This window comes from Hemitrygon akajei, chromosome 1 (assembly GCF_048418815.1).
Source record: "Hemitrygon akajei chromosome 1, sHemAka1.3, whole genome shotgun sequence".
Classification (NCBI taxonomy): domain Eukaryota; kingdom Metazoa; phylum Chordata; class Chondrichthyes; order Myliobatiformes; family Dasyatidae; genus Hemitrygon; species Hemitrygon akajei.
Genome location: NC_133124.1, coordinates 154,811,354 through 154,834,319, shown reverse-complemented (window position 1 = coordinate 154,834,319; position 22,966 = coordinate 154,811,354). Strand labels below are relative to the sequence as shown.

At 41.5% G+C, this 22,966-nt stretch overlaps 1 protein-coding gene across 1 annotated transcript in view; it reads left to right on the top strand.

Annotated features, from left to right (window-relative positions):
- Positions 1–3,170: 3,170 nt before the first annotated feature.
- Positions 3,171–22,966, top strand: part of LOC140731605 (zinc-binding protein A33-like) — a 29,454-nt gene continuing 9,658 nt past the window's right edge. Inside the window, exons 1-5 of the mRNA XM_073053159.1 lie at positions 3,171–3,593; positions 4,259–4,354; positions 4,771–5,004; positions 6,430–6,452; positions 6,540–6,658. Coding sequence (XP_072909260.1) covers positions 3,183–3,593; positions 4,259–4,354; positions 4,771–5,004; positions 6,430–6,452; positions 6,540–6,658 — 883 coding nt within the window. The 5' untranslated portion in view covers positions 3,171–3,182. The remainder of the gene's footprint in view (positions 3,594–4,258; positions 4,355–4,770; positions 5,005–6,429; positions 6,453–6,539; positions 6,659–22,966) is intronic.

The following is a 22,966-nucleotide window of genomic DNA, read 5'->3' as shown; positions in this document are numbered from 1 at the left end:
CAACGGCCCAGGGTAACAGGGGGAGAATACTTTGAGGTCTTGGCGCAGAAAATTATAGTTTAACCCGAGATTTGGGAATAAGTGCTTGAGTTTATTGGGGCTTTTGTGCGCGGACTCTTAGTCTTCTTTCTCTGTGTGAGACCCCCTATGGGTCTCAAAGGGGGAATATACTGGAGTATAAAAGTTGCATTGTTTGCTGTGTAACCAAAACTATGAGTTTGCTATTTGCTATGCATGTATCCAACTGAATGTAGAAGACAATGGTGTGTTAATGAAAGGTAGCTAAGAGATGTGGATAATGTAGTCTGAGTTTGCTATTTGCTATGCATGTATCCAATTGAATGTAGAAGACAATGGTGTGTTAATGAGAGGTAGCTAAGAGATGTAGATTAGAACATGATTAAGTCAATAGGTAGAAACAATAGTGGCGGATGTACTTGTGATACGCAACTATAGACCGATTGGATATGCTAATGCAACTAAATCAGGAAATTGCTATAAAGAATGCTATGTAGAAAGATCGGTGGGCAATCAGCGACTAGATCACTGACTGTCTCCGCTTTGATTTGCAAATTAAAGTTTAATACTTCTTGAAGAATCTTCTGCGTCTCCTGGTCGTTTGTGGGGCACGAGAAACCACGACAGTACCCTGAAAGCTCTTCCTTGCTAATCGACTCCCAACCACTCAGCTCAAACTAATCACTCCTTCCCTTCTTGAAGAGTAGATTAACATTTGTAATTTTAGACTTTCATACTTTTAATCAACTCCCAACCCCCTTTGCACATCGGATTCCTCAATTTGCTCCATATTTTGATATTCATGGGTGACCTCCAATCATGCTTAAATAACCTAGTGCAGAGAATTTTATGGATTCCACCCATTCCATCACAGGCAAACCTCTCCACACCATTGAATACATTCACATGGAGCACTGCTTCAGGAAAGCAGCATCTATCATGAAGGATGCCCAGCATTCAGGATATGCTCTGTCCTCACCACTACATCTGGGAGAGAGGTACTGGACACATTTTGTCTGACACCACCAGGTTCAGGAACAGTTATTACCCTACAAACATCAGGCTCCTGAACCACTGTGGATAACCTAATTCACCAACAAATCTCATCTAATTCCATATCCTACAGACGCACTTTCAATGAGTCTGCATCTCAATGTCATCATCATATTTTTTTATTATTTGCACCCTCCATTTTCCCTGCACATTGGTTGTTTCTCCATCCTTATCTCTTCCTGCATAGTTTTTAATAAATTCTGTTGTGTTTTTTTTCTGAAAGGCTACAAGAAATTGAATATCCGTAAGGTATGTGGTAATGTATGCGTGTTCTGATAATAAATTTACCTGGAACTGTCAAGAATGGACTGTAGGTTTGATTTGTGAGAATGGTGATGAAGATTTCAGAAGAACTGATATAATCAGCCGGATTTGCTGTATCAAGTGGAACAACATTCTGATGAAAATCGAACAGTAAACAATAGTCCAGAAACATGTCTGTAATTTGTAATTTAATGCCACACTGAACTAATACCATCAGATAATATAAAGTCCCCACTTGTTCATTCCCCGCAATTCATGTACCTGTTTAAGAGCCTCTTGATACCCTCTGTCATATCTGCCTCAAGTATCACCCCTGGAAGGGCATTTCATGGGCACAAGGGCACAAGGTGCCAACAAAAACTTGCTGTGCACATCTCCTTTCAACTTAACTCCTCTCAGTGTAAATGCATGCCACCTCGTCTGTAATATTTCAATCTTGGGACAACAAAACCGATTGTCTATTCGATCTGTGACTCTGTAATTTTACAAACATCTGTTAAATCTTCCTTCAACCTCTGTAGCTCCAGAGAAAACAACACAAGCTTGTATAATCTCTGTTTATAATCTACATCGGGTCTTAATAAGTGCTACACCTACCCATTCACCTACTCTCAAACCAATATCCAAGATTACAAACAGTCCCCTCCAGATGAGGTGACACTTCATCTGTGGGTTTGCTGGGGCCACTGACTGTATCCAGCCTCCTCTGCAGTAGTGAGGCCTGACACTGCTTGGGAACTGTTTTGTTTAGTGCTTCTGCTCTATCACCACCACAAATGATTCCAGGTTCACGATGATGATTCTGGGGTTAACATATGAGAAGTGCTTGGCAGCTTTTGGCCTGTACGCACTGGAATTTAAAAAAATGCGGGGGGAATCATTGCAATTTACCGAATCGTTGAAGGACTATATAAGGTGGATGTGGAAAGGATGTCTCCCATGGTGTGGGTATCCAGAATTAGACTGCATAACCTCAGACTTGAGGGGTGACTATTTAGAACAGAGGTAAGGAGGAATTTCTTAGCCAGAGGGTAGTGAATCTGTGGAATGCGGTGCAGGCCAAGTCGCTGGGTATTTTTAAAGTGGAAATTGAGAGTCTCCTGATTGGTAAGGGTATCAAAGGAAGTGTCGAGAAAGCAGGTGTATGGGGTTGAGTGGGATCTGGTATCGCAGACTCGATGGGCTGAATGGCCCAATTCTGCTCGTATGCCTTATGGTCTTATGGACAGAATCTCCTGTTAGCTCCCCATTGTAATTCCACTCCCCATTCCCAGTCCAATATGCCTCCCTTCCTGCCACGATGAGACTACTACTCCCTGGTTGGAGGAGTGACATCATACTCCGGCTGCCTAGTCACTAAGCTGACAGCATGAACATTGATTTCCCCAGGTTTCAGGAACTGCTCCCACACCTTCCCTTCTCCCCTTCACCATTTTGACCAGGGCGAAGGTTGATCGGCCCTGTGGCTTCTCCTCTCACCATATGAATTCAATCGTCTTCCGGGGGAAGGTCCTTCCGATCCCAGGGATGAGGCCTGTGGAGATTCAGTTGACGTTTCTGTCTCAATGGGTTTTTACGGGATGGGATTGGTAGCCCCATGCCCAAACCTCCTTTTGCAGCCGAGCTTGGTCAGTCCAAGTTTTCATTTCTGTTTCCACCTGTTTAATGTGTTTCTGATCCCACCCTGCTATGGAATTTACCAAGGCTTCTTCCGAGTCAAGACATGCTGTTAAATAATGTTCATTCCCTGAGTCTGCAGCGCGTGTAGTGGACAATCGCGGTACTGCAGGGGATCCCCAGCTCGCCGAAACTGAAAGCATTCTGAATCAGGAAGTGCTGGGAGCAGCATGGCTTCGAAACATCAGGTCGAGAGTTTAACCGAGGAGGCAATTTGTCCCATCTGCCTGGATTTCTTCACCGATCCGGTTACACTGGAGTGCGGACACAACTTCTGTCGCTCTTGTATCACACGGCGTTGGGAAACGGAGGAGAGAAACTCCTGCCCGGAATGTAGAGAGGTGTTTGCCGACAGCACCCTCAGGGTCAATCGGGCTTTAGCAAATCTGGCTGAAAAAGCCCGAAATCTAAACCTGAATCCGAAAGGGAAGGAAAGTAAACTTCACTGCGAGGAACATGAGGAAGAACTGAAGCTGTTTTGTGAAACGGACAAGACACTGATCTGTGTGATCTGCAGAGATGCGGAGGAACACACAGAGCACCGCTTCAAGCCGATTAAAGAAGCTGTTAAAATGTGCACGGTAAAACTAAGTCGAATTCATCAACTAAATCTCTGAAGTCCTTCCTACCACCGCACGAGCCTCCATAACCAACATATCATTCTCCGCATCTTTCGCCATCTCCATCAGTATTCTACCACCAAGCAAATCTTTCCCTCGGACATCCCACAGCCACCCCACTCCGACAACTCACTGCTGTCTGTCGGGATCGCTCTCTACTCGCTCCTCTCCACTGATCTCCCTCCTGGCACCGATACCTGCGAGCGGGACAATTGCAACATCTGATTTCTGCACCTCCACCCTCCTCATCAGTTGCATTCCTCCCGTTTCTTCCATGGTCAATTGTCCTCTCGTATTAGATTCCTTTTTCTCCAGCTTTGCCGCTTCCACCTGTCCCCTCTCAGCTTCTCACTTGATCACCCTCACCCACGTCCCCGCCTCACGTTGTCTCACCCGTCACCTGTCAGCTGGTTCTCACCCCCAACCTTTTTATTCTGGCTTCTGTCCCATTCCTTCCCAGTCCCAATGAAGGGTCTCATCCCGAAATGTCGACTGTTTATTTCCCCTGCGTAGATGCTGCCTGACTCACTGAGTTCCTCGGGCATTTTGTGCGATAATCGGGTTTGATCGCCTGTTCGTTTTGTTCCACTTTTTTAAAAATTTTACCTTCGCACTCTGACTTTCAGGATCAGCTAAAATCTTCCTTAGACTCTCTCACAAAAATGAAATCAGACCTCCAGGAAAAGGAGCAGCAACAGGAAGAGAAGATTTCCGGAGTTCGGGTGAGCTTCCTGAGCGGAATTTCTGCTATTACTGTATAGTTTTGCTCCCTTTAATGCAGAATATAAGAGTATTGCAGATCCAGTGACCTGGGTTCGATCCTGATTCCTGGTGTTGTCTGTGTGGAGTTTGCGTGTTCTCTCTGTGACCACGACAGTTTCAGACACACCCCAGAGACATGCTGGATGAACGGTGAATTACAATTAACCCTGTGAATGTGGGGGAGGTTGAATATGAACCAGGTGAGACTTAATGGGTCAATGAGGGAGAATAGGTTTCAGGAAAATATGAGCGAATGGGGTTGACAGGAATGTCTCAGAACTAGCATGGACGTTAATGGACAGAATGCTCACCTTAACATCAGCTGGAAATACAGCACAGCAATACAGTAAATTAATCTTCACCTTTCATTCGACAGGAACAGTCCAACAGCGTTCAGACCCACATCACATCCCAGTTTGCCAAATTGCGTCAGGTTATCACTGAAAAAGAGGAGAGCTTACTCGGGGATCTCAGAAAAGAAGAGGAGAGGATTTTAAATCCAATGGAGAAAAATCTTCATGCGATTCAGGAGGATATAAGGCTTATTCAGGAGGAAATCTCAAAATTAAAGGAACAGATGGATCAAAAAGACAGTGTGATGTTTCTGAAGGTAAGGGATTATATTTCAATTTGTTCCTGTCAAAGGACACTAAATGAACAGTGGTATATTTGAAATAAACACAGCACAGCAGCCAATTCTAACAAATCAATTGCCACTGCTGGCGACCTCGCACAAGTAGTTATACTTGTATGACTCACCCCCAGCCACTATAATAATGACATTTCAAAATGTCCAAGACATGTATTAGATCCTTTATTAGCAACATACAATCTTGAAGCGATGAAACTTCAGCGTAATTAATCATAAATTAAGTTGCAACAAAGCAGTCAATAAAAAATGTGATATCCGTCTGTCTCCAGTTTAAAACTGCCCAGAATAAAGTACGAATACATAACTTATTCCCCTTGTTTTTTTTACCACGCCCCCACTCACGTGACTAGCTACCATAATAAACAGGGAACACAGAAAACAATACAATACAAACATACGTTGCTCCTACACACAGCATTTTCAAATGGCAGTAAACTGTTTCTCACCAGACAATTGATACAACTATTCAGGGTTGTTGTTTTCCCAAAACTGGATTTCTACAACTTCTGTACATCCCAGGACAGAATGCAATCTTCTCTGAAATGATTTACTCTGATCCTAACACAAAGTTGCTGATTGTGTCCTTAATTACCAGATTAAATATCCTTGAAAGCTCACTTTAACACCCAGTTCCAGTCACAGGCTGTGTGTGTGTCTGGTGCGGTGGATGTGAGGGTCTCTCTGTCTATTATTGAGAGCAAAGAATGTGACCCATACATCAGACTTGTCCTCCAGATCTGGTTTCCATCAGATTACAGAAACTTTCACTGTCTCTCTACTTTTTCCAGATCAGTTTCACATGGGATTATATCCCATTCTCCATCATAAACAGGCCATTCAGTCCATCTTCTCCTGTCAATTTCTCTGCTTCACAAGCCTCCTCCACACCCAGCAACAGTGCCCCGAACCCCATGGTCCTTCATGTGTTTATCCTGTTTCCCTATTGCATTCAGTCTCTGCCGTTCTGCCTCAACCTCTCCTGTGGCAGTGAGTTCCACATCTTCTTCACTAAATTTCTTATGGGATTTATCAAAATCAATCTGGAATTTCATCTCCCACAATTCTCCCCATAAATAGATAAATAATTTCTCCACCTGTACACAACCAAATCCATCACTGATCATACATTCTTCCATCTTATCATCCTGACATCATACCCAGATCAAAATGCACACCTATCCGTTTTCCTGTAAGTTTCATCCTCTCAGTAATGGTTTAAGTTCCAGAAACGTTCCCTGTAATTGACCCCATAGTTTTGTATTGTTCATGTGTGTGTGTGACTATGGGATTGGAAATTTTTAACTACTTGTAATGATTTGGATAAAATTCAAGATGTTGACAGTAATTCTAAGTCTATTCATACTTGTGTTTTATTTATTTCAGGCAGAATCTCATCGGAACAGGAGGTAGGACATACTCTTTACTGAAAACCAGTATGAATTTATAAAATAGTTCAAAATTGCAGTTTATAACCAGCTGTTTAATATTTACAGCTTTAATGACAAACTCCAGAATTTGTCAGTGACAGATGAGGCCCAACCGTTTGAAAAGTTCGATCACCCCTATTTGTTGAACACAGTGTTGAGAGAAACACCAGATGCCATTAATCAAGGTAAAATTTACAAAGATTAATTTCTCCTTGCTGAATTAAGTTCTAATTTGAAGCAATGATTGGCTATAATACTGGGGAACTGAAGTTTATTTCACATCAACCCCACTGACTGGGAGGCATCACTGTCATATGGTCAGCTGGAGATGTCAGACCCCTGAACACACCAGCACAGGGTCACAATACAACCAATACATGGGACTGGCAGATGAACCACTGTGTCCTGATCCCAGGCACACTGTACTAACACGCCAAGACATGAACATGAGAAAATCTGCAGATGCTGAAAATTCAAGCAACACTCAAAAAATGCTGGTAGAACTCAGGAGGCCAGGCAGCATCTATAGGAAGAAGTACAGTCGACATTTCAGGCCAAGACCCTTCGTCAGGTCTAATTGAAATGTTAGTTAGAACTTAACTGAAACTAACTGAATGCCTTCTCCCTGGTAGGCTCCAGTACAAGCTGCTCTAAGAATCCATCTTGATGGCACTCCACAAACTCTCTTTCTTGGGGTCCAGCACCAACCTGATTTTCTCAGTCTACCTGCATGTTGAAATCCCCCATTACAACCGTAGCATCGCCTCTGCAACATGCCAATTTTAACTCTTGATTCAGCTTGCACCCTATATCCAGGCTACTGTTTCGGGGCTTGTATATAACTCCCATTAGGGTCTTTTTGCCCTTACAATTTCTCAGTTCTATCCATACTGGCTCTACATCTCCTGATTCTATGTCACCTCTTGCAAGGGTCTAAATTTCATTCCTTACCAACAGAGCCACCCCACCCCCTCTGCCCACCTGTCTGTCCTTTCGAAAGGACGTATACCCTTGAATATTCATTTCCCGGCCCTGGTCCTCTTGCAGCCATGTCTCTGTTATTCCTACAACTTCATACTTGCCAATTTCCAACTGAGCTTCACGCTCATCCATGTTATTTCTTATACTTCGTACATTCATATATAATACTTTTAATCCATTACTCGCCTCGCTTCTCTCATCGATCCCTATTGCACTTGGCCATACTCTCCGATCCCTTCCTGAGCGTTCTAATGCTTTAATTCTGTCATCTTCCTAACTTTTCTTATTCTCTCTTTCCCTTTAACTCCATCCTTATATTTCCAGTTCATCTCCTCCCCCCCACTTATTACTTTAAACACTCCCGTGTAGCAGTGGCAAACCTGCCTGCCAGAATGCTGGTCCCCCACCTGTTACGGTGCAACCTGTCTCCTTTGTACAATTCATCCTGACCCCAAAACAGATCCCAGTGGTCTAAGAATCTTAAACCCTGCTTCCCACACCAGCTCTTCATCCACAAATTCAGATCCCCTATCTCCCTGTTCCTGCCCTCACCAGCACGAGGATCTGGAAGCAAACCGGAGATAAACACACTGGAGGTTCTGCTTTTCAGCCTTCTTCCGAGTTCTCTGAAGTCACGCTGCAGAATTTCTTTCCTCTCCTTCCTGACGTCATTTGTTCCGACATGCACTACCACTTCCGGCTGTTCACCTTCACCCTTGAGGATGCCCTGCAATCGGTCCATGGTGACCTGGATCCTGACACCAGGGAGGCAACACACCATCCTTAAATCCTGCCTGTTGCCGCAGAAACCCCTTTCTGTATCTCTCACTATGGAGTCCCCTACTACCACGGCTCTTCCTGACGTCCTCGGCTTTCCTTCAGTGCCAATTTTTGACTCACAGACCTGTCCACCTCTCAGACTGGCAGTGACTTCTGTCCCGACAGCTTCCAAGAGGGTGAACCTGTTTTCAAGTGGCACATCCCCCGGGGTCTCCTGTACTCCCAGCATCCATCCCTTCCTCATTGTCGCCCCCGTTCTCTCCTCTGGTATCTTCGGTGTAATGATCTCACTGTAGGTCCTGTCCAGAAAGCTTTTGTTTTCCCAGATGAACCTGTGGTCATCCAGTTGCCTCTCCAGTGCCCCAACACGGTCCTTCAGGAGCTGAACCTGGACACATTTTTCACAGTTGTAGCAGCCTGAGGCACCATCAGTGTCTCTGACCTCCCACATCAGGCAAGCATCACACTGAATCAGTTTACCTGTCATCTCCTCACCACCTCTCACCCACTCCAACTGTGGCGTAGTCTCCTCCCTCAGCCTCCTCGCCGAAGACTCTCGAGCCAAAGACTCACACTTTTCTCACAAGGCACTTCCCTCGACAAGGGCCACTCCCCTAGAGCAAACCTTGCTTTCGTTGGCTGATAAATTGACTAATTCGTTTCATTTGCCGCACCTCTGCCCACTTTGAAGGTATATGTTACAGGCCCGTCCCGACCAGTTTTTAAATCACCTGCTCCTGAAAACAACAAAAAACAGACTCCCAAGAGCTTACCTTCTCAGCCAATCCCCGCACTCACTCCTTCACTTGCCCCACCTCTGCCGATCTTGAAGGTATGTTCTCGCTAAGAGATTTGATAGAGCTGTTGGGGAGGGTTTCAACTAATTTGATGGGGGGTAGGAACTAGAGTGAAGGGACTCAGGATAGGATTGATGGTAAAAAAAAAAGCAGAGATAGCGTGCAGTCAGACTGTCAGGAAGGGTGGGCAGCAGCGAGGACAAAATTTCAGCCAGCAGGGTATCAGTGCTTTAGGAATGCAGAATTAAAATGGGTAGCAAATACAGTACTCAAAGTGTTTTATCTCAATGCACGGAGTATTGAAAATAAGGTGGACGATCTTGTTGCTCTTTGACAGATTGTCAGGTATGATGTGACTATCACGGAATCGTGGCTGAAGGATGGTTGTAGTTGGAGCTGAATGTCCAAGGTTGCACAATGTTTCGGTGGTATAGGAAGGAAGGCAGAGGGGGTGACGTGGCTCTGCTGGTAAATCAGTAGAACGATGTGACGTAGGATCGGAAAATGTTGAATCCTTGTGGGTTGAGTTAAGAAAATGTAAAGGTAAAAAGGACCCTGATGGCAGTTTTATACAGGCATCCCAACAGTAGCTGGGATGTGGATCACAGATTACAACAGGAAATTAGAAAAGGCACATGAAAAGGACAATATTATGATAGTAATGGGCACAGTTTTAAGGTGCTTGGAAGTTGGTACAGAGGAGATGTCAGGGGTAAGTTTTTTTTTTACGCAGAGAGTGGTGAGTTCATGGAATGGGATGTTGGCGACAGTGATGTAGGCGGATACAATACGGTCGTTTAAGAGACATGGAGCTTAGAAAAATAGAGGGCTATGGGAAACCCTAGGTATATTCTAAGGTAAGGACATGTTTGGCACAGCTTCATGGGCCGAAGGGCCTGTATTGTGCTTTCTATGTTCCTATGGGAGATTTCAACATGCGGGTCAATTGGGAAAATCAGGTTGGTTGCAAGAGAGTGAATTTGTTGAATGCTGTGCGATGGCTTTTGAGAGCGGTTTGACGTTGAGACAACTGGGAGAATATGTATTGAACCGGAGGTGATTAGGGAACTTAACATAAAATAACCCTTAGGAGGCAGTGCTCTCAACATGACTGAGTTCAATTTGAAATTTGATAAGGAGAAAGTAAAGTCTGATGTTGTAATATTTCAGAGGAGTAAAAGAAATTACAGTGGTCTGAGAGAGGAGTTGGCCAAAGTAAATCGGAAGGAGATGCTGGCGGGGCTGATAGCAGAGCAGCAATGGTGTGCTTTTCTGGGAAAATGATGAAGGTGCAGGATAGATGTATTCCAAAAATAAATAAATACTCAAGTGGCAAAATAGTACAACTGTGAGTGACGAGGGAAGACAAGGTAATGTAAAAGCAAAAGCAGAGGGCGTACAACAAAGCAAAAATTAGTAGGAAGACAGAGAATTGGGAAGCTTTTTAGTACCACGGGGAGCAACTAAAATTATCATTGAGAGGGGAAAATGAAATATGAAAGCAAGCTAGCAAACATTTTCATAGTGAATAGTGAAAGTTTTTTTCAAGTAAATAATAGAGATGAGAGTGGATATAGGACTGCTAGAAAATGAGGCAGGATACATAATAACAGGGGACAAAGAGATGGCAGATGAACAAATGAGTAATTTGCATCAGTCTTCACTGTGGAAGACTCTAGAAGTGTGGCAGATGTTGAAGGGGCTGAGGGAAGAGAGGTGAGTGGTTACTAATACAAGGGCAAAGGTGCTCAAAAAGGTGGAAGACCTAAAGCTACACAAGTCACTCGGATCAGATGAACTCATCCCAGTGTTCTGAAAGAGGTAGTGGTAGACATAGTGGAGGCATTAGTAATGATCTTTTTAAAATCATTGGACTCTAGCATGGTGCCAGAAGACTGGAAACTTGCAAAAGTCACTCCACTCATTTAGTAAGGAGGAAGGCAACAGAAAGGAAATTATAGACCAGTTAGCTTCAACTCAGTGGTTGGGAAGATGTTGGAGTCAATTGATAATTATGAGGTTATGGAATACTTGCTGACATGGGACAAGATAGGACAAAGTCAGTATGGTTTCCTGAAAGGAATATCTTGCCTGACATATCTGTTGGAATTCTTTGAGGAGATTACAAGTAGGCTAGATAAAGGGGATGTAGTGGATATTGCACATTTCGACTTTCAGGAAGCCTTTGACAAAGTGACACACCTGAGGCTGCTTACCAAGTTAAGAGCCATGGTATTATAGAAAAGTTATTGACCTGGTTTGAACATTGGCTGATTGGTAGGAAGCAGTGAGTGGGAATAAAAGGATCCTTTTCGGGTTGGCTGCCATTGACTAGTGGTGTTCCACAGTGGTCAGTGTTGGTACCGCTTCTTATTATGCTGTATATCAATGATTTCACTGGTGGAATAGATGGCTTTATTGCCAAGTTTTCAGATGATACAAAGGTTGGTGGAGTGGCCAGTAGTGTTGAGGAAACAGGTAGGATGCAGAAGGACTTGGATGAGGAGAATGGACAAAAATGTGGTAAATGATATACAGTGGTGGAAAATGCATGGTCATGCACTTTGATAGCAGAAATAATGAGCAGATTTTTTTTAATGGGGAGAAAATCTAAAAATCTGAGATGCAAATGGACTTGGGAGTGCTTGTGCAGAACACCCTGAAGGTTAACTTGAAGGTTGAGTCGGTGGGGAGGAAGGCAAATGCAATGTCAGCAGTCAATTCAAGAGGTCTAGAATACAAGAGCAGGGAAGTGATGCTGAGGCTTTACAAGGCCTCACCTTGAGTATTGTGAACAGTTTTGGGCTCCTCATCTGAGAAAAGATGTACAGGCATTCGAGAGGGTTCAGAAGATGTTCATAAGGATGTTTCTGAGAATGAAAGGGTTATCATAGGAACATTTGATAGCTCTGAGGAATGTTTGATAGCTCTGTGACTGTGCTCGCTGGAATTTAGAAGGATGAGCGGGGATCTCATTGAAAACTTGCGAATGTTGTAAGACCAAGACAGAATAGAAGTTGAAGTGCAGGAGAAGTGCTTCTCCTTACAGATGCTGCCTGAACTGCTGTGTTCCAGCAGCATTTTCTGTGTGTTGATAGAAGTTGCAACGACGTTTCCCATGGTAGGGAAGTCTAGACAAGAGCTTAATAGGTTCTAGATTGAACACGACATCAAAGGTTACGGGGAAAAGGCCGGGGAGTGGGGCTGAACAGGGAAAGAAGGATCAGCCATTAATTGAATGACGGAGTAGACTCGATGGGTCAAATGGCCTAATTCTGCTCCTCTGTCTCATGGTTATGAAACCATCAGAACGTGAATCAGAATCAGAATCAGGTTTATTATCTCCGGCATGTGACATGAAATTTGTTAACTTAGCAGCAGTAGTCAATGCAGTACATAATCTAGCAGAAAAAAGGTAATAATAAATAAAATAAAAATAATAATAGTAAATAAGTAAATCAATTACAGTAAACATATATTGAATAGATTAAAAAATGTGCAAGAACAGAAATACGGTATATTTTTAAAAAAAGTGTGGTAGTGTCCAAAGCTTCAATGTCCATTTAGGAATTGGATGGCAGAGGGGAAGAAGCTGTTCCTGAGTCGCTGAGTGTGTGCCTTCAGGCTTCTGTACCTCCTACCTGATGGTAACAGTGAGAATAGGGCATGCCCTGGGTGCTGGAGGCCCTTAATAGTGTAAGCTGCCTTTCTGAGACACTGCTCTCTGAAGATGTCCTGGTACTTTGTAGGCTAGTACCCAAGATGCTGACTAGATTTACAACCTTCTGCAGCTTCTTTTGGTCATGTGCAGTAGCCCCTTCATACCAGACACTGAGGCAGCCTATCAGAATGCTCTCTAGAGTACAACTATAGAAGCATTGTGAGACTGAGCCCAGATGCACCAAATCAGCATTGACATCGGTCAGGGTGACATCTCGGGAGAAGCACGCACCACAACATAACTGGCCTGGCAAAGCTCCTACACACATACGCAAGAAGGACTGGCAGATTGTAGTCAGAGCCTCAGCAATGTATACTGTTATTTCCCTCAGTAACCTGGAAACCATTCTCTTCAGACAGTAATTTATTTATTTAAACAACTCACACATGTCACACATTGTCAGCACACACCAGACAGGTGATGACACACTGTGACATACAAATACTTCAATACAGTACACACTCTCCTTCAATGTGTACACACACCACACTGATATTTACCACACACAAATACAAAATCAGTGTGGCACACGGTCAAACGGACAGGCACAAATTCGCATTTAGGATTGAAATCTGCCGTCCTTACCCAGTCTGCCTGTTCTGTGGCACTGAGCTGAACCTCTGACGTGACGTCACATCCACAGTTCACAGACAGACTCCAGGGTGAAATTCCTCAAGCGGATGATCTCGGAAGGGTTTGACAGATGTTGAATCCATGGCCCACTTCATCAATCTGCAAGATTAAGATGTCTTCTTGAGCGTGTCCCGTTTGTGTGTGTTTGCCCCATATCCCTTCAACTATTTCCTATCTTTGTACTTGTCTAAAGTTATTTTAAAACGTTTTAATTATACCCGTTTTTACAGCATCTGCTAACAGCGAATTCCCATCTGCCCACCTCCCTCTCTGTGAGTTATCCCATGAACCCCTCATCTTAAACCTGTGCCCTCTGGCTCTGTACTCCCATGTTCTGGGAAAGAGACTCATCTTATCTAAGCCCCTTATGAATTTATATACCTTGATAAGGGTCATCCCTCAACATCCTACACTCCAGGGGATTAGATCCAGCTTACCCACTCTGTCCTTTTGAACCAAGCCCCCAGTCCAAGTAACATCCTCCTGAAGCTTCCTGTCCAGTGTAATGACATCCTCCCCATAGTAGGGGAGCCAGATATGCACACAACACCCCAAGTGTGGTCTGTCATTGACATCAAAGATCTTGTTTCAGCTCACATGGACAGTGTCGAGTAAGCTGATGAATACAGGACTGGTGTGTTGTATTTGAACACACCAGTATATGGAATAAGGTTGATGATGTTGTAGCTCAGGTAGAGATTGGCAGGTACAACATTGTTGGCATCACTGAGTTGTGGCTGAAAGGAAATCCTGGCTTGAAGTTCAACATTCAAGGATACACCTTGTATTCAAAGGACAGGCAGGTAGGCAGAGGGGATGGGGAGGGTCTGTTGGTAAATATATAAAATCAGTGTGGGTAGAGTTCAGAACCTGCAAGGGTAAAAAGACCCTGATCAGAATTATATACAGGCCTCCAAATAGTAGTCAGGGTAAAAAAGGGGGGTACAAATTACACCAGGAAATAGAAAAGGCGTGTCAAAAGTGTAAGGTGACAGTAGGAATGGGGGATTTCAACATTCAGGTAGATTGAAAAAAATTGTGTTGTTGCTGCAGCCCAAGAGAGGGAATTTGTAGAACGCCTGTGAGATGGCTTTTTAAACAGCTTCGGGTTGAGCCCAATGGGAGAAAGGCAAGTCTGACTGGGATTTGTATAATGAACAGATATGATAAGGGAGTTTAAAGTAAAAGAACCTTTAGGAAGCAGTGATCATAAAGTGATAGAATTCAACCCCCATTTTGAGAGGGGTGGGGAGATAAGGTCAAATGTATCAGTATTAGAGTAAAGTTAGTTACAGGGGCATGAAGGAGGAGCTAACCAAAGTAAATTGCAAAGGGACACGAGCAGGGATGATAGCAGAACAGCAAAGATGGGAGTTTGTGGGGCAATTCGGAAGGCAAGGCACAAGCTTGATACATCCAAGAGATGAAGAAGTATTCTCAAGGGAGGATAAAAGCAAAAAAAAAGACATAAAATGTAGCAAAAATTAGCATGAAGTTGGAGGATAGAGAAGGTTTTGATAATGAACAGAAAGCAACTAAAAGGCCACGAGGAGAGAAAAGATGAGATATCAGGGAAAGTTTGCCAACAATACACAAGAGGATACAAAAATGTGAAGAGTAAAGGAGAGGTGAAAGTAGACATTGGACCCCTAGAAAATGACACTGGAGAGATCAGAATAGGAGACAGAGAGTTACTTGCTTAGTATTTTGTGTCAATCCTCACTGCTGATGATACTAGCAACACACACAAAATGCTGGTGGAACACAGCAGGCCAGGCAGCATCTGTAAGGAGAAGCACTGTTGATGTTTCGGGCTTTGTCTGGGAAGAAGGGTCTCGGCCCGAAACGTGGACAGTGTTTCTCCTTATAGATGCTGCCTGGCCTGCTGTGTTCCACCAGCATTTTGTGTGTGTTGTTTGAATTTCCAGCATCTGCAGATTTCCTCGTGTTTGATGATACTAGCTGTGTGTCAGAAATGTGAGAGTGACAGGAGACAAAAATGAGTGTTGTTGCTATTACTAAAGGGAAAGTGCATGGGAAGATGAAAGGTCTGAAGGTAGATAAATCACTTGGACCAGATTGACTATACCCAAGTGTTCGGAAAGAGGTCGCTGAAGAGGATGTTGAGGCATTATTAATGATCTTCGAAGAATGACTAGATTCTGGATCATTCAGGACGACGGGAAATTGCAAAGGTCATTTCACTCTTGAGCTTGGTAGATTTAAAGAGGAGCAACACACACAAAATGCTGGAGAATCTCAGCAGGCCAGGAAGCATCAATGGAAAAGAGTAAACAGTTGATGGTTCAGGTTGAAACCCTTCATCAGGACCCGTGCAAATTCATCCCCTGTTCTAATGAGGGGCTGTGGGTGATGGGTTGTGGGAAAGGGGACAAAGGGAGCCGCATCCCCCATCTTTGTCCCCCTCCAGCTTCTCGTTACGTCTACACACACAGTTCACCCACGGGCTTTCCAACCCTCCCCCACCTGGTTCTGGTTCAATCTGCTGTTCATCTCTCCCCTACTGCTTCTCATTATCACCTCCTTTATTGTCTCGAACCTTCACACTCCTCCACTTCACACTTCACAGTCACAAATGAATGTGAACATTGAATGAAGGGCCTGTTCCTGTCCTGTACTGTTCTATGTTCTCTGTTCCCTGTTTAGAAGAATGAGAGGAGATCGCAGGGAAGCACAAAATTCTTTCAGGGCTCAGCAGGCAGGATACAGGGACTCCTCCCTGTCTGAGGAGTCAAGGGTCAGGGGTCACTATCTGTTTGGAATTCTCTGCACCGGGGGGTGGGGGGGGAAAGGTGGGGGGGGAGTGGGAACTTTGAGGTCTCAGTCACTACATTTAAAGTCACAGAGCCATCGCCATACAGCATAGAAATGTGCCCTTCCACCCATCACCTCTGTGCTGTCCTATTTACCCATCTACATTCATCCCATTGGCCGGCATTAGGTCAGTCTCCTTCTCACAAGATCACAAGACAAAGGAGCAGAAGCAGGCCATTTGGCCCATCGAGTCTGCTCCGCCACTCCACCATGAGCTAAACCAGGGGTTCCCAACCTGGGGTGCCCGCACCCCCGGGGGGTGCGAGATGGTATTTCAGGGGGTACGATAAAGAGTGGCTTGTGTGCTTGAGTGACAAGTCACGAGTCATCACTCAGCCAGCTGCCAGTGTGCCTTGAGAAGTGGTAGTAACGTTTGTCCCAAGCACACTCCAGTCTCCTGCTGCCCGAGTCAGCGTTGAGGATTCTCATCAGTGTTACCTGGGAAGTTACACCTCAGAGTTGAGGAGTCTCATCAATTTACTGTTTATAATTTTTTCCTGAATAAATTAGAATCGAATTGCCCAATTTATATTTGCATTTTATGCACTGAGTTAAAAGCTTATCTTTTTAAGTTCAATTTGTTCACCCGCAGTATTGTATGTGGTTCAATTTGTGGTTCAAAAATTAGAAATTAGACTTCTTCATCTTCAAAAGTGATATTGCTTTTGTAGGGGGTGCGAACATTTATCAAACATTTCCTAGGGGTGTGGGGCATAGAAAAGGTTGGGAACCACTGAGCTAAACTATTCTCCCATCTAGTTCCAATTTCCGGCTTTTTCCCAATATCCCTTGATACCCTGACTAATTAGATACCTATCAATCTCCTCCTTAAACACCCTCAAGGATTGGGCCTCCACAGCTGTATGTGGCAAAGAATTCCATAAATCCACTCCCCTCCGGCTAAAAAAAAACTCTCCTCATCTCTGTTTTAAATGGGTATCCTCTAATTCTAAGACTGTGGCCTCTTGTCCTGGACTCACCCACCAAGGGAAACAGCCTTTCCACATCTACTCTGTCCGACCCTTTCAACCTTCGAAATGTTTTTATGAGATCCCTTCTCATTCTTCTATACTCTAATGAATACAGTCCAAGAGCCATCAAACGCTCCTCATATGTTGGCCCCTGCATTCCAGGAATCATCCTCATAAATCTGCTCTGAACTCTCTCCAACATTAGTCCATCCATTCTAAGATAAGGGGCCCAAAACTGCACACAGTATTCCAAATGAGGTCTCACTGGTGTCCCATAGAACCTCATCAACATCTCCTTACTCTTATACACTATTCCTCTTGAAATGAATGCCAACATAGCATTCACTTTCCTTACTGCCGATCCAACCTGGTGGGTAACCTTTAGGATATCCTGCACGTGGACCCATAAGTCCCTTAGCACTTCTGATGTTTTTAATTTTCTCCCCATCTAAATAATAATCTGCCCGATTATTTCTTCTTCCAAAATGTGCAACCGTACATTTGTCAATATTGTATCTCATCTGCCATTTCTTTGCCCACTCTCCTAAACTGACCAAGTCTCTCTGCAACCTTTCCATTTCTTCAACACTTCCTGCTCCTCCACCTATCTCGGTGTCATCTGCAAACTTAGCCACAAAACCATTTAATCCATGATCTAAATCATCGATATACGTTGTAAAAAGAAGCGGCCCTAACACCGTCCCCTGCGGAACACCACTAGAAACCGGCAACCAACCAGAATAGGATCCCTTTATTCCCACCCTTTGCTTTCTGCCTATCAGCCAATGCTCCACCCATTCCAATATCTTTCCTGTAATTCCATTGGCTCACATCTTATTAAGCAACCTCTTATGCGGCACCTTATCGAAGGCCTTTTAAAAATCCAAATACACAACATCCATAGCCTAGCCCTTGTCAATCTTATTTGAGATTATCTCAAAAAATTCCAATAGGTTGGTGAGGCAGGATCTTCCCTTCATGAAATCATGCTGGTTTGGACCTATCTTGTCATGCACCTCGAGGTATTTCATAACCTCTTCCTTGAGGATCGACTCCAATAACTTTCCAACTACTGATGTCTGACTAATAGATCTGTAATTTTCTTTTTGCTGCCTCCCTCCTTTCTTAAACAACGGAATTATATTTGCAACCTTCCAGTTCTCTGGAACCGTGCCAGAGTCTACTGATTCCTGGAAGATCATTTCCAATGCCTCCACAATCTCCAAAGCCACCTCCTTCAGATCCGATGGGTGCACCTCATCCAGTTCAGGAGACTTAGCTATTCTTAGTCCATTTAGCTTCCCAAGCACTTTCTCTCTAGTAATCTTTCTTTCTTTTCAAATCTTTTTATTAATTTTTAAGAAAAACATAAGAAAAATATTAGTACAAAACATTTGAGAGTACATAATAGATTAATTAACAATCAAATATATATTAATCAATACATAGAGTCTCCCAAACTCATAGTATAATGTAAAGGAATTAATAAAAAAAAGAAAAGAAACCCCCCCCCAAAAAAACAACTAAAAAAATACTTTAAAAAAACTAACCAACATGGGCAATCGCATAATGTTAAATACATACAGCAGTGCCAATGACTCCCAACCTCCATCCACACAATTCAGGATAGTAACAATAAGGTTCAGGATCAGACCATTTAATTCATATGAAAATGTTGAATAAATGGTCTCCAAGTTTCCTCAAATTTAACTGAAGAATCAAAAACCACACTTCTAATTTTTTCTAAACTCAAACAGGAAATAGTTTGAGAAAACCACTGAAATACAGTTGGAGGGTTAATTTCTTTCCAATTCAGTAAAATAGATCTTCTAGCCATTAGTGTAACAAATGCAATCATTCATTGGGATGAAGCGGATAAACGCTTATTATCTATTATTGGTAGGCCAAAAATTGCGGTAAAAGGATGTGGTTGGAGATTAATATTTAAGACTCTTGAAATAATATTAAAAATATCTTTCCAATAGTTTTGTAAACAAGGACAAGACCAAAACATATGGGTCAACGAAGCAATATCAGAATGACATCTATCACAGGTTGGATTAACATAAGAATAAAATCGAGCAAGTTTATCTTTAGACATGTGAGCTCTATGTACAACCTTAAATTGTATTAGAGCATGTTTAGCACAGATAGAGGATGAGTTTACCAATGATAAAATTTTTTCCCATTGCTCAGTAGATATAGGGCAATGCAATTCTTCCTGCCATTCCTTCTTAATTTTTTCTGATATATCTGGTTGTACATTCATAATCATATTATAAATGATAGCTACTAAGCCCTTTTGACAAGGATTAAGAGCTAAAATTCTTTCTGTAATGTCCAATGGACATTCTTTCGAAAAAGACTTTAGTTCATTATATAGAAAATTTCTAACTTGTAAATATCTAAAAAAATGGGTTTTAGATAAATTATATTTATTAGATAACTGTTCAAAGGACATAATGTTATCATCCAAAAACAGATCACGAAAACATGTTATACCTTTTGTTTTCCATAAAAGAAAAGCTTGATCTATAGATGATGGTCGGAAAAAGTAGTTAGATATTATAGGACTTGACAGCATAAACTTATTCAAACCAAAAAATTTACGAAATTGAAACCAGATTCGTAATGTATACTTGACTATAGGATTAGTTATCTGTTTATTCGTTTTGAATAATGAAAAAGGAAGTGAAGATCCTAAGATTGAGATCAATGAGAAATCTTGCACAGATTTACATTCCAAATTTACCCATTGTGGGCCAGCAACTGTAGTCGATTCTCGTGTCCAAAATATCAAATACCGTATATTAACTGCCCAATAGTAAAATCTTAAATTTGGTAGAGCCAAGCCGCCCTCCTTCTTAGGCTTCTGTAAATATTTTTTACCTAGCCTAGGATTTTTGTTCTGCCACAAATACGAAGATATTTTAGAGTCAACTATATCAAAAAAAGATTTAGGAATAAAAATTGGTAATGCTTGAAATAGATATAGAAATTTAGGTAGTATCATCATCTTAATGGCATTAATTCTACCTACCAAAGACAAAGATAGTGGGGACCACCTATTAGCAAGTTGCTTAATTTGATCTATTAAAGGCAAAAAATTAGTTTTAAATAAATCTTTATGTTTTTTAGTAATTTTAATACCTAATTAAGTAAAATAGTCTGTAACAATTCTATATGGTACCTGATTATAAATTGAAGTATGCATATTTAATGGAAAAAGTTCACTCTTATTAAAATTCAATTTATATCCAGAAAAATTACTAAATTGAGCAAGCAAAGAAGAAATAGCAGGAATAGATCTTTCAGGGTCAGATATATATAATAACAAATCATCCGCATATAATGATACCTTATACATCGTCTCCCCACGGGTAATACCTAAAATATTGGGTGATTCACGAATAGCTATAGCCAAGGGTTCTAAAGCAATGTCAAATAATAAAGGGCTTAAAGGACAACCTTGCCTTGTGCCCCGAAATAACTGAAAAAAAGGGGATCTTTGATTATTGGTGAAGACCGAAGCTAAAGGTTTCTGATATATTAATTTAATCCATGATATAAATTTTGAACTAAAATTAAAATGTTGCAAAGTATTAAATAAATATGACCATTCGACTCTATCAAATGCTTTTTTGGCATCTAAGGAAATGACACATTCTGGGATTTTAGATGAAGAGGTATAAACAATATTAATTAATTTTCTAATGTTAAAAGATGAATAGCGATTTTTAATAAATCCAGTCTGATCCTCAGAAATAATCCGAGGCAATATATTTTCTAATCTAATAGCCAAAATTTTACTAAAAATCTTAAAATCCGTATTCAGCAAAGATATAGGCTGATAGGATGCACATTCAGTGGGGTCTTTATCTTTTTTAAGAATTAAGGAAATAGAAGCTTCATAAAAAGATTGTGGTAGTTTACCTATACCTAATGCATCTTTAAAAATTTTACAAAGCCAAGGAGAAAGTATAGAAGAAAAGGATTTAAAAAATTCTGCAGAAAAACCATCTGGACCCGAAGCTTTACCCGAGTTCATTGAGAAAATAGCCTTTTCTATTTCAGACTCCGTAATAGGTGTGTCCAAAAATACACTATCCTCAACAGTTACTTTTGGAATATTCAATTTCCTTAAGAATTCATTCATTATAGAAGAGTCCTTAGTACATTCTGATTGATATAAAGAATTATAAAAATCTTGGAAGGCTTTATTTATCTCTTTATGATCAATCGTCAAAGTACCATCTTGTTTGCGAATCTTAGTAATTTGTCGCTTATCCGAAACAATTTTCAATTGGTTAGCTAGTAGTTTACCAGACTTATCTCCATATGTATAGAATTGAACTTTCGATTTAATTAACTGACTTTCAATCGAGGAGGTTAATAATAAACTATGCTCCATTTGAAGTTCCACCCTTTCTTTATAAAGTTCTTTACTAGGGGTCAATGAATAGATCTTGTCAATTGCCTTAATTTTATCAACTAATGTTAATATTTTAGAATTAGTTCGTTTCCTAACTCCGGCAGAATATGAAATAATCTGTCCACGAATATATGCTTTAAAAGTATCCCACAAAATTGCACTAGAGATCTCTGCTGTAGAATTTATTGAGAAAAACAAATCAATTTGCTGTTTAATAAAGTTAACAAAGTCAGAGTCCTGCAGTAAAACAGGATTAAACCTCCAACCTTTAGTACTAATATATGAATCCGTCACCTTAATAGATAACTTCAAAGGTGCATGATCAGATATAGCAATAGAGTCATATTTGCAATCCATAACGTCTATAAGTAAATGCTGATCAATGAAAAAGTAATCAATTCTTGAGTAATTATGATGCACATGGGAAAAGTATGAGAACTCTTTGTCATTAGGGTGTAGAAAACGCCAAATTTCACAAATAGCTGAATCAATCATAAAAGAATTAATAAGAGAAGCCGATTTGTTCGGAAAAGTTTGAGTGGGCTTGGATCTATCCATCAAAGGGTTTAGACAACAATTAAAATCCCCGCCCATTATCAATCTATATTGATTCAGATTAGGAAAGGATGTAAATAAGCATTTAAAAAATTCAGGACAGTCAGTATTTGGAGCATAAACATTAACTAAAACAACTTTTTGATTAAAAAGTAAACCAGTAATAAGCAAAAATCTACCTTGCGAATCTGAAATTGTTTCATGATGTATAAAAGCAGTTGATGAGTCTATAAAAATAGAAACACCTCTCACTTTGGCTTGCGAATTTGAGTGATACTGTTGGCCCTTCCAAAACCTAAACAACCGCTGACTATCCACCTTCCTTACATGAGTCTCTTGTACAAAAATAACATTAGCATTCATTCTATGGAATACTTTGAATACTTTTTTCCGTTTGATCGGATGATTTAAACCATTAGTATTCCAAGAAACAAAGTTAATAGTCTTATCCATATTGACAATATATATTACAGTTAACATATAGGTTTGAAAGAAAAGTGAACTCATGAACCCGGAAGAGGGAAGTAAGTTCAAAGGGAAACTGGAAGTCACAGCACTGCAGCCATTTTTGTAGTTTCATATAAGCCCATGAAATAAAACTAAGCAAAAAGCAAGCGAAAAAAAGAAAAAAAAGAAAACTCCCACTCCCACCACCCTCAAAACCCCAGGAAAAAAGCCAAAAAGAGGCAAGTGAGCGATCTAATACTAAAATTACCCCCTTGTCTCAAGACGGCAACTCGAACGTAACAAAGTTAAAAAAAAATACAAACAACCCACATTATAAAAAA